The sequence below is a fragment of the Heloderma suspectum genome, chromosome 2 (genome assembly GCF_057233095.1).
Source record: "Heloderma suspectum isolate Gila_16-S chromosome 2, 16-S_ref, whole genome shotgun sequence".
NCBI lineage: Eukaryota > Metazoa > Chordata > Lepidosauria > Squamata > Helodermatidae > Heloderma > Heloderma suspectum.
In genome coordinates, this window is record NC_139459.1 from 374,366,373 (window position 1) to 374,378,266 (window position 11,894).

An 11,894-nucleotide genomic window follows, 5' to 3' on the forward strand; every position below is an offset into this window, starting at 1 on the left:
ACGGCCAGGAGATTTTTCTGTTTAAACGTACATAAGATTGTGCACTATGACAAAACAAATACATACATCCTGTGAAACTGGAAGATGGAGACTTGACGTGCTGAAACATACATAATGTGCAAAACCCCTAAGATTAGATAGCTGCAGTTGTAAACAAAATATTATTACCAACCAGGGCAAGACGGAGCCTTCCCAAGAAAGGCCACAATCCCAGAATTCTCCTCCATGACTTCCCGATGCAGAGCTCTCTGGTCAGGATCCAGCAGAGCCCACTCCTCCTCTGTGAAAGACACAGCTACCTCCTCAAAGGCCACCAGACCCTGAAAGGAAAGGGAAACATTTTCTCCTCAGAGATTCCATGAATATTACAGATGAGCAAAACCCTAAACACTAATTCAGGTGAGGTGAAGGGTGATGATTCTCAGCATCTCATATGTGCCCTATTCTCTTCTCTTGTTCCCATGGGCCCCCAAAGATGGGGGAAAACATGATCGAAACCTTAACAAGAGGCACTCACAGCCTTCCAAGTGGGCAACTTTGACAGAAGCAAAGAGGAGGGAGCTTTGTTCAGGCCCAAGGAGGTGAGCCAAGGTTGCTGCTCCTGCATGTCTCCCTAGTAATTCTTCCCGCTACCTGATAGGGGTCCAGGGCAGCCGCTTCCCCTCCACCACGAAGAAGAGATGGCTGGATATGTATTGCCGGCATCCTCCTTTCACCTGTGGGAGACAAAGGGCGTGGGAAACCAGGAGCATCTGCTTGCCTCAGAGATTACACAGCACACAGAATCATAGAATCATAGAATAGTGGGGTTGGAAGGGGCCTACAAGACCCTCGAGTCCAACCCCTGCTCAGTGCAGGAATCCAAGTCAGGGCATCCCTGACAGATGGCTGTCCAGCCTCGTCTTGAATGCCTCCAGTGTGGGAGAGCCCACCACCTCCCGAGGTCACGGGGTCCATTGTCATATTACAGACAGGAAGTTTTTCCTGATGTTCAGCCGGAATCTGGCTCCCTGTAACTTGAGCCCATTATTCAGGGTCCTGCACTCTGGGATGATCAAGAAGAGATCCTGGCCTTGTCTGCATCCTTCTTAAAGTGCGGTGCCCAGAACTGGACACAGTACTCAAAATGAGGCCTAACTAGTGCTGAGTAGAGGGGAACTAGTATTCCCAGGATTTAGAAGCTATGCTTCTCTTAATGCAGCCCAAAAGAGCATTGGCCTTTTTAGCAGCCACATCTCATTGTTGGCTCATATTCATCTTGTGATTGACAATTTCAAGATCCTTCTCGCTTGTAGTGTTGTTGAGCCAAGTATCCCCCAACTTGTAATTGTGCATTTGGTTTCATTTAGGTGCAGAACTTGGCATTTGTCCCTATTAAATGTCATTCTCTGGTTTTCTGCCCAGCACTACAGCCTATCAAGATCACTTTGAATTCTGTTTGCGTCTTCCAGGTTACTACCTATCCTGCCCAATTATCTGCCATCTGCAAATTTGATCAGCATTCCCTGCACCTCCTCCTCCTCCAAGTCATTCATAAGAAGAGCACTGGGCCCAGAACTGAGCCCATGTGTACGTGTCTAAGTATCAAACCTCTGCTTATATCCATTTTTAAAATTTCTGTTGTGTGAAAACACATCTCTCCCCATTTGGGTCCTTGACCGGAAAACACAATTCTGGTTTCCAGGTACAATGTCTTCCCGTGTTAATAGTAAACACATTTCTGTGGGACAGGATGAAGTGCAGTCCCCCCACCCCCTCAAGCCCCCCAAATATTTAGAGGGACTAAAAAGGATCCCATGGACTTCTTGCAGACTCAAGAGAGGGAAACCAAGTTGAGGGATGCCCCAGTAATCCTTACCCTGCACGGTGGCTCCTCTGTCACCCTCCAGTATGATCCTCCTTTGCACTGGACTCTGTCTGCTGCCTGACGGAGCCTTCTCTGCCTCAGGGAAATCAGTGCCCAATTCTGCAAACAGGCCCTGCTCCTGAAACAGCAAAGAGGATCCAGGACATGCAATGGGGAGGAGGACTGGAAAAGGAATGGTACTACAGACAAAGGCCCTGGACAATTAGTAGAACATTTTAGAGTACCCAGCTCTCGTTCCGAATCCTTTAGCGACATCAAGAAGAAAGGCTCTCACCTGCTGCTCTTCCAGTTTCTTGTCCTCTGCCTGGCTCAAGAGGAAACCTTCTGCCAGGGCCACCGCCTGGGAACAGGTCTCTGCTCCACATTCTCTCACCCAGCCCTCTATCTCCGAGGGCAGATTGGTCAGGAAGCGCTCCAGGATCACCAGGTCCAGCATCTGGCTTTTCGTGTTCCTCTCTGGTTTCAGCCACTGACAGCAGAGATGATGGAGTCGGCTGCAAACCTCTCGCGGGCCTTCAGCCTCCTGGTAGCAGAATTGCCGGAAACGCCGGTTCTGTACATCTTCGCAAACCATCTCTTCTCCCAAGATTCTCTGCACCGGTCTTTCCCAGAATTCCCCACTGCTCCTAGTTGTGGTGGTACCAGGCTCTCTTCCTGCTCCAGAGCCGGCTGAGTCTTTCTCGTCCATCTCGGATCTCTGCTCCAAGGAAGCCTCTGATGGGGCCAAAGGAACTGCTCCTTCTTCTGGCACTTTCTGTCTCAAGGCCAATGGGACTTGCTACCAAGTCCTGCAAAGCCAAGACATTGTCCTGTGAGGTAATCAGGGCAGGACTATGTTTTTAAGAGGGATGATTCCGGCTAGCAACCAGAAAGGCTGGTGAATGCCAAGGCCCAAAGAGACAGCGGAGACTGGGGGAGGGTCCTTCACCTGAGCCCTCAACCTGCTGGAGGGTCTGAAGATGCAGCATCCCACCACTGCTCTGTCCTCATCAACTCCCCCTGCACAAACCCGCCCTGTCTCAGCCTTGCCCTGAGCCTCCACCCCTTCTCCGCCCTCGCTGTCAGGGGTGCCTCTGAGCATAGGCAGCGGCAGAGTAGCTCAGATTCCGAAGAGGAACCGCAAAACTTTCCCAGACTCTTCCAGGCCGGCAGAGACAGACCCCTCAGGTCTCAATAGTCCAGCTGGACAGAGAGGGCCTCTCTTCACACCCCCTGTGAGAGTTAGCGAAGGGGGGGGAGGGAGATTCCTCCCCACCCCTTAAGTCAGGAAAGCGAGCCAGGGGTTTTCTCAAGGGATGGGCAACTTTCAACCTTTGTAGCTTCCCTTTGAGCTCCCTGGAGGCATTTCCTTTGCAGGCTGCGACTTACTGACAATTTGCATCTTTATGACCCACTGAAGTGAAAGGATTAAAAAGCCCTGGACAGAAGCCTCTTGTCTGTGTTTTGATTTGGCTGTTTGAAGTTCAGCGGGGACCAAAGGGAACCCTGACACTCTCCCTCCCCCCAAGTCCTCAGGCGAGCACCTTTTTCCACAAGTCTCACATACCCAGAGAAACAGTATGTTGCAGTGGTTAGAGTGCTGGACTGGGGCTCAGGAGACGCGGGTTCTAGCCCCAACTCAGCCACAAAGCTCATTGGGTCACTTTGGGCCAGTCACTGACTCTCAGCTTAACCTCACAGGGTTGTCGTAAGGGTAACATGGAGAGGGGGAGGCCCATGTGAGCCTGGCAAGAGGGGAAAAAGGGGGCCATACATGTAAACACACACTAAGGTACCTGGAAACTCATTCACATTAGGGCTCTCAATTAAGGAAAGAGGAGTTGATGAATTCTCTGACTTGTGGACAGTGTATTAATCACTTGAATGCACATATGCGTAAAGCCTAGATTTCTAGGGAAAACACAACCTTTCCTCTCATTGAGACACCTTTTTAATTATTAAATGTTACACTAGGTGACGTGTCTCTGCTGCCTCTGAGATCAGGTAGACTGCCTCCGTCCACGGAGGTCCCATTTCTCTCACAGATAAGAGCTGCTTGCGGGAGCAGATGCAAGGCTCACACAGGGCCGCATCCTGTCCCCGCCACTTGCTGGCCGCTGCCTCCCAGCAGCCCACAACCTTAGCGCACCAAAAGAACTCAGGTCCGCTGGCCGGCTTAGTTGGGGGTCCCCCTGCACCCCACCCCACCCCGTCCCGCCCCCCACATTCTGACATGCCAATTTCATCGGCCCTTGCTCTTGCTTTGGAAGACTGATGCGTCCCCCGCGGCCGTGCGTGTGCGCGCGATTCTACAGGGCAGCCTTCCCAGCCTGGCGCCCTCCAATGGCCAGGCGGGCTGGGGCGACGGGGGCGTCGCCTGGCACGCCGGGAGGAGCGGGCACCGGATGGCGCAAGGCCGAGGCCTGCGGAGCGAGGCGAGCCGCCTTCTCCGGCGCAGCGGCGCCTCTTCCGGCCCGCCGGCCTCCCTCCGCTGCTCTCCGCAGCCCAGTCACCGCCCCGCTTCCCCTCCGCCCTCCAGCGGCTGGCTGCGCTCTCGGCCTGCCGGGCCGCCCCCGGGCCCTCGCACCCCTCCCGCCTTCCCCCGGCCCCGCAGCCCGGGACCCCGCGCCCGGCGGGGCGGAGGAGACTCGCCTGTCCCGCGGGGAGGCCGGACTGTCCTCTGCCGGGCGGGCGCGCGCGGGAGGGAGGGAGGGAGTCGGGGCGGGCGCGCGCGGGGCCCTCCTCCTGCCCGCCCCTTCCTCCCTGGGAGGCGCGGGCAGCCGCTCGCCCCGGAGAGCCGAGCCGAGCCGAGCCCGCGCTGGGCCTCCCCCCGGAGCCGCGGGAACGCGCCTCGCCAGCCGGGAAGGGAGGCTGCGGAGGCGCGTGGCCGCCTGTGCGTGGCGGCCCCGCCCCGCCCCCCCTCCAGAGCGCGCGGCGGAGCGGGCGCTGCGGCGGCCCATGCGCGCCAGCGCAGCGAGCCCGCGGGGAAGGGCCGGCCCGCGTGTGCGTGGCTGGCGCTGCTCCGCTGCTCGGCCGAAGCCCGCGGGCTCGCAGGCTGGGAGCACGCGCCGCGACAAGGGGACAGTGCGGCCGTTTCGAAAGGCGCACTGCCGCGGCGAAGCGAGGTGTGGTCCCGCAGCGGCGCAAACAGGGCAAGAGTGCAGGAGCGATTCGAAGTGACGAGGGCTTCACGCGGCCAAGAGGGTGGCTACCGCAGGGTAGCGCCAGCTCAGCCTCGGGGCGCGGGGGTTCCACAACCGGGGTGCCACCACTGAAAAGCCCTCTCCTGAGTAGCCGCCTGCCGCGGTTCATCCCTTGCAAGTGCGAATTCACGTATATGCTGATGGGATGGGGGCTGGGGGGACTGACCAAGAAAGAGCTCTTGGGGTTCAGCTGGACAGCTTGATGAAACGGTTTGCTTGGGAAAGGGCAAACCCCATTAGGAAAGGAATACAAAAAACCCCGAATGAAGCTGAATGGTGGGTATGAAGGAGGGGGATCCCAGCCACCGGGACCGGCCGAAGCCTCCCTGCAAAGGAGGGCCGCTCAGGACCCCATCGCGGGATCCTGGCTGTCCTTCCAGAAGTAGTTGTTGTTCAGTCGTGTCCGACTCTTCGTGACCCCATGGACCACAGCACGCCAGGCCTTCCTGTCCTGCGCTCTCTCCCGGAGCGTGCTCAAGTTCATATTCATTGCATCCGTGATGCTATCTAGCCATCTCCTCCTCTGCCGTCCCTCCTCCTTTTGCCTTCAGTCTTTCCCAGCATCAGGGTCTTTTCTAGGGAGTTTTCTCTTCGCATTAGGTGGCCAAAATATTGGAGCTTCAGTATCTGTCCTTCCAATGAGCACTCAGGCTTGATTTCCTTTAGGATTGTCTGATTTGACCTCCTTGCAGTCCAGGGGACTCGTAAGAGTCTTCTCCAGCACCACAGTTCGAAAGCATCAATTCTTCGGCGCTCAGCCTTCCTTATAGTCCAGCTCTCACAGCCATACATTACTACTGGGAAAACCATAGCTTTGATTAGACAGACCTTTGTCGGCAAGGTGATGTCTCTGCTTCTTTCTATGCCGTCTAGGTTTGCCTTAGCTTTCCTCCCAAGGAGCAAGCGTCTTTTAATTTCATGACTACAGTCACCGTCTGCGGTGATCTTGGAGCCCAAGAAAGTAACATCTGTCACTGCTTCCATTTCTTCCCCTTCTATATGCCAGGAAGTGATGGGGCCGGATGCCATGATCTTCGTTTTTTTAATGTTGAGTTTCAAACCAGCTTTTGCACTCTCCTCTTTCACCCTCAACAAGAGGCTCTTGAGATCCTCTTCGCTTTCTGCCATTAGGGTGGTATCGTCTGCATATCGGAGGTTGTTGATAATTCTCCCAGCAATCTTAATTCCGACCTCTGATTCATCCAACCCGGCATTTCTCATGATGTACTCTGCATATAAGTTAAATAAGCAGGGTGACAATATGCAGCCTTGTCGTACTTCTTTCCCAATTTTGAACCACTCGGTTGTTCCATGTCTGGTTCTTACTGTTGCTTCTTGACCCTCGTACAGGTTTCTCAGGAGACAGGTAAGGTGGTCTGGTACTCCCATCTCTTTAAGAATTTGCCACAGTTTGTTGTGATCCACACAATCAAAGGCTTTAGCGTAGTCAATGAAGCAGAAATAGACGTTTTTCTGGAATTCTCTTGCTTTCTCCATGATGCAGCAAATGTTGGCGATTTGATCTCTAGTTCCTTTGCCTCTTCGAAACCCAGCTTGTACTTCCAAAAGTAGGACTGGCCAAACCCGGCCTTTCAGTCCCCCAGCATACCCAGTAGCCACCCTCCTAAGCCAAGAGACACTGAAATTTGCACTGAGGTTATGCAGAGAGATCACACCAACTAAAAGTTGGATTCAGATCTGACAAAAGAGGGAAAGGGAAGAATGAAAGTAGCAAGTTACACAAGAGCGTAGAAAGCCCAATAGCTTAACTATAAATTGAGAACTCTCCTTCCATACCTAGGTATGGATCTCCCCAGATAGCAACCAGCCATCTGCAGGTCCAAGACAACCAGGATGAAGGGAGGCCCCATGCCTCGACCTCAGCCTTCTTTTAAAGCCCAGCCCTGGCAACCCAGGGCAGATTTCCTTGAGCCGGGCACCGGCTCAGCCCCTAGGTGAGCCCCCCTGGCCTCCAAACTGCTGGAACCCTCCACCAACGCCAGCTGTGGTCACTCCCAATTACTAACTAAGGTCCCATGGCAAGCGACACTAACGAGAAAAGGAGTCCAAGATGGGGGGGGGGGTTAAAAAAGGAAATTCTCAAGGCACAATTGCAAACAATTCCAACAAGAAAAAAAGGTGGAAGACAACAGAAGAAGCCAATGTGGCTTCACAACAAGCTTAGAGATGACCTGAAAACAAAAAAGGACACATAGAGGAAGTGGAAGGAAGGCCAAGCGAAAGAGGGAGAGTACAGGCAGGTTGCACAGAATTGCAGGGATGGCGTCAGGAAGGCTTAAGCTGAGAATGAGCTGAGGTTAGCGAGGGAGGCTAAAAGCAACAAAAAGGCTTCCTTCAGATATGTGCATAGTAAAAGACAAGAGGAAATAAATGGTGGTTCAACTATTAAATAAGGATGGCAAAGTGATAACAGATGACAAAGAAAAGGCAGAGGTGCTCAATTCCTACTTTGGCTCCGTCTTCTCCCAAAAGAGGGTCTATGACCCCCCTGGCAAAGGCGAAGTACAGGCTGAAGAGGCAGGATTGCAGCTTGAGAGCGATATGCATATGTTCAAGAAACACCTAAATACTTTGAATGAGTTCAGATCTCCAGGGCCAGATGAACTGCATCCTCAAGTAATAAAGGACCTGGCAGAAGAACTCTCAGAACCACTGTCTACTGTCTTTGAGCAATCATGGAGGATGGGTGACGTGCCAGATGACCAGAGGAGGGCTAATATTGTCCCTATCTTCAAAAAGGGCAAAAAGGAGGAACCTGGGAACTACAGACTAGTCAGTCTGACATCAATCCCTGGGAAAATTCTGGAGCAGATGATAAAGCAATCCATCTGTAAGCACCTTGAAAGCAATGCAGTGATTACCTGATCCATTTTTTGATCAGGTCACCTCCCTTGTGGACTGTGGGAGTGCTGTGAACATAATATACCTTGACTTCAGCAAAGCTTTCAACAAAGCGCCCCATGATATCCTGACCCCAGCTGTGGGGTCACAGCGCCAGCTGTGGTCACTCCCCAATTAGCTGGGGCCACACCTGGCCTTGAGCAGAGGGCCGAGGAGCCTCTAGATGACACATCATACCGGGTAGTTACATCCGAACGGACCGCCTGGCCTGATCTTATGGTGGAAAACAGGCCGTCGTTCTTGACAGTGGGAGATTCAGGACAGATTGCCCACACAATGAAGCTCTTTCCACACTCCAAGCATTTCTACAGTTTCTCCCCTGTGTAACTTTGATGGGTACCTGCTATCGGGGGACCCACCCCCCTCGCCCAAGTCCCTTCCTCTCTAGGAATCTGGTTCAGCCCACTGAACTCTTGGAAGGCCAAGCAGCTGGAAGGGCTCTCTGGGGCTCTCAAAGCAGGAGTCAAATGAAAGCAACCGGGGCAACCATAGGAAAGAAGAGCTGGACTGGGCCAGAGTGGGTTGTGCTTCCTGGGAGGGGCCTGGAAGAGGCTCAGGGCAACAGCCGCTGCTCCTGGCCTGAGGAGGGAGAGGCCACAGCCTGAGAGAGAGCTCGGTACACAGGAGTCTTGGTTTGAAGACAACTTTGAAGTTTGTTTGGACGCAGAGTCTGTGTGAGTCTGTAGGGTGCAGTCCACCAACCTTGAAACATCCTGGTGCCCTCTAGCTGTTTTACACGACAAGCCCCTTAAATCCCAGCCAGCATGGCCCATGGTCAGGAATCAAGGGAGCTAGCTGTAGTACAAAATCTCGAGAGCACCAAGTTTCCTCGACTTCAGCAAAGCTTTTGACAAAGTGCCCCATGATATCCTGATGAGCAAACTAACTCAGAGTGGGCTAGGTGAAACAATGATCCGGTTGATCCACATTGGCTACAGAATCTCACTCAAAGAGTGCTTCTCAGTGGGATCTTCTCAGACTGGGGAGAGGTAACGAGCAGGGTACCACAGGGCTCAGTCCTGGGCCCAGTGCTCTTCAACATTTTTTATTAATGACTTGGAGGAGGAGGTGCAGGGAATGCTGATCAGATTTGCAGATGACAAAAAATTGGGCAGGATGGCTAGTACCCTGGAAGACAGAAACAATTCAAAGTGATCTTGATAGGCTGGAGTGCTGGGTAGAAAACAAGAGAATGACATTTAATAGGGACAAATGCCAAGTTCTGCACCTAGGAAAAAGAAACCAAATGCACAGTTACAAGATGGGCAATACTTGGCTCAACAATACTACAAGCAAGACAGATCTTGGAACTGTTGTAGATGCGAGCAGAATGTGAGCCAACAAAATGATGTGGATGCAAAAAAGGCAAATGCTCTTTGGGCTGCATTAATAGAAGCATAGCTTCCAAATCCTGTGAAGCACTAGTTCCCCTCTGCTCAACACTGGTTAGGCTTCATCTTGAGTACTGTGGCCTGTTCTGGGTGCCACACTTTAAGAAGGATGCAGACAAGCTGGAGAGGGTTCAGAATGAAAGTGATCAGGGGACTGGAAACAAAGCCCTATGAGGAGAGACTGAAAGAAATGGGCATGGTTAGCCTTGAGAAGACTGAGGGGAGATAGGAGAGCACTCTTCAAGTACTTGAAAGGTTGTCACAGAGAGCAAGGCCATGATATGTTCTCCATCATGCCAGAGTGCAGGACACAGAATAATGGGCTCAAGTTACAGGAAGCCAGATTCCAGCTGAACATCAGGAAAAACTTCCTGTCAGAGCAATACAGCAATGGAACCCGTGACCTCGGGAGGTGGTGGGCTCTCCCACGCTGGAGGCATTCAAGACGAGGCTGGACAGCCATCTGTCAGGGATGCGTCCAGCCATCTGTCAGGGATGCTTTGACTTAGATTCCTGCATTGAGCAGGGGCTTGGACTCGATGGTCTTATAGGTCCCTTCCAACCCTACTATTCTGATTCTGTTATGCCTCAGAGGAGTGCAGTGAAATTTCTGCATGAACTCTTTGCTGTTCAACTATCACCTCTCCACACCCTTTGACTTTTCAAAGAACAGCAACTCTGAGGCCTACAATACTCCTGATTAAAATGATCAGCCGCTGTGAGACATCTGCCTGTTTTGTTATGTATGTTTTATATTGTGTGAGGATTCTGACCTTATATAAACAGTGAGCTGACAGAAGTAAGACAAGGCCTGAGGGATCCTGGAAGCAATATCTAGTTAGTGGGGTTTGTCTATAGGATTTTAGAAGGGGTAGAGTAGGGAGGGAGGTGGGAAGCTGCCTTAACGGACATGTTTCCTGTGCTCAGCAATGATGTGCAATGTCCCAATCTGTGCTTGCTTCCAACTTACCCTCCCTGCACCTGACTCCTTTCCTTGGTCTTTCTGGCCCAAATCCAGATGGGGAAGATGGTGGGCCTGGGAACAGCACAGAGGACCCACTGGTCCTGTAAGAGAACTGGCTGGGTAAGGGTCTGGGAGAGATGGCCATTCCACATTTCATCCGTGCTTGTAGGCATCCGCAGGAAGGGGCAAGGAGGGGCAACTGACCCTAAGCCTTTGCGGGGCCCTGTCTTTTAGGAATTAATTGCAGCCTCATTAAAAAAAAAAACAATTTAGAAATCTAGAAGTTTCCTGTAGCTGGGTCTGGGAAGTGGTGGGTTTAGCAAAAAAAACACACCAAACGATGGCAGCAAAGACAGGAGTTCATGATCTTTCTACCTCCGGTCTTAATATTTTCTTCTGACTTATAAGAATTACCTTGACAATGTGTGCAGATAAAGTTCACTGTGATTATGTACCTATTGGAAGAACCCGAGCAGTGGCTGAGAAAGTGTGGGATGCAGCCTTGCAAAGGTGCCCAGTGTCATTACTCCCATTCTGCCGGGGGGGCGGGGGGATTGTCTGTACACCAGGTCCACTCAGTGAGAAACAACAGAGGGGCAGGCCTGGTGCACAAATTTCTCCGAGGCTGGATCGATCTGTCTTGGTAGACTTCGTGGCCAGGCCTTCTCGCTGTTCAGTCGCCAGAAATGGTAGACCTGCTCCTTGGTGCTGTCGGGGTTTTAAAAAAAAACCCTATACAGCCATACGCAAAATGTACAGTACAAGGAAAGTTATGCAAGTCCAAAAGCACAGCGCCTTCATTCAAAATTCAAGCCATGCAAATGTTGCATTGTTAGTGGATGTAAAAAGTAGCTGATAAGAATGTGAAAAGTGAAGCGAGTAGTCCAGTCTCCTCCAGAATCCTAAACCCTGATGAAACAGATTCATTTCTCCTTCTCCTGCTACAGACACTCCCTGCAGGCTCCCCTGCTACTCTCTAGAGCTGCCTTCCCCAACCTGGTGCCCTTCAGATGTTTTGGACTTCAATCCGTCCCAGCCAGCATGGCCAATGGAGCGGAATGCTGGGGTTGCAGTCCCAAACATCTGGAGGGCACCAGCTGGGGGGAAACTGTTTTAGAGAGCGTTCACCAATGTTTCCAAGATGAAGGAAAGCGCTCAAGGACAAGTCATGGGAAGTTGTTAATGTTATGCTAAGGACAGTGATGCCATGAAACAGACAAAATATTCTTAAGATATGCTGCATTTGTTGTTGTTTTCCTTCTTGTTCCTAGATTTGGGGGGGGGGGGTTATCCCTCCAAATAAAGTTTTGTTGAAATTCATGATGCTTCTTAAACACTATTCTGGATTAGTGCTGTTCAGTTGCCAGAATCTTCTACTCTGTGTAGGCTTCTAAATGTCATAGAATGTGATGTTAAGCAACAAGGAGCACACACGAGGAAAGTACACAGATGTGTTGAGCAGCGCACGCGATGCGCCAATAACAACCGCAAAATGCTGCGCAGCTCCCCTCCCCCCCGCCAAAATTCCTGCAGATGCCCATGGTGGCAGTGTGCAAAAATGCATCAGA

At 52.0% G+C, this 11,894-nt stretch overlaps 2 protein-coding genes across 2 annotated transcripts in view; one reads left to right on the top strand and one right to left on the bottom strand.

The window, feature by feature from the left end:
- LOC146356175 (uncharacterized) overlaps positions 1-5,153 on the bottom strand; it is a 94,546-nt gene extending 89,393 nt beyond the window's left edge. The window contains 5 exon segments of the mRNA XM_084831867.1: positions 173-320; positions 634-716; positions 1,859-1,985; positions 2,142-2,655; positions 4,499-5,153. Coding sequence (XP_084687993.1) covers positions 173-320; positions 634-716; positions 1,859-1,985; positions 2,142-2,555 — 772 coding nt within the window. The 5' untranslated portion in view covers positions 2,556-2,655; positions 4,499-5,153.
- LOC146356171 (uncharacterized) overlaps positions 1-11,894 on the top strand; it is a 277,120-nt gene that overhangs the window by 182,510 nt on the left and 82,716 nt on the right. The window lies entirely within an intron of this gene.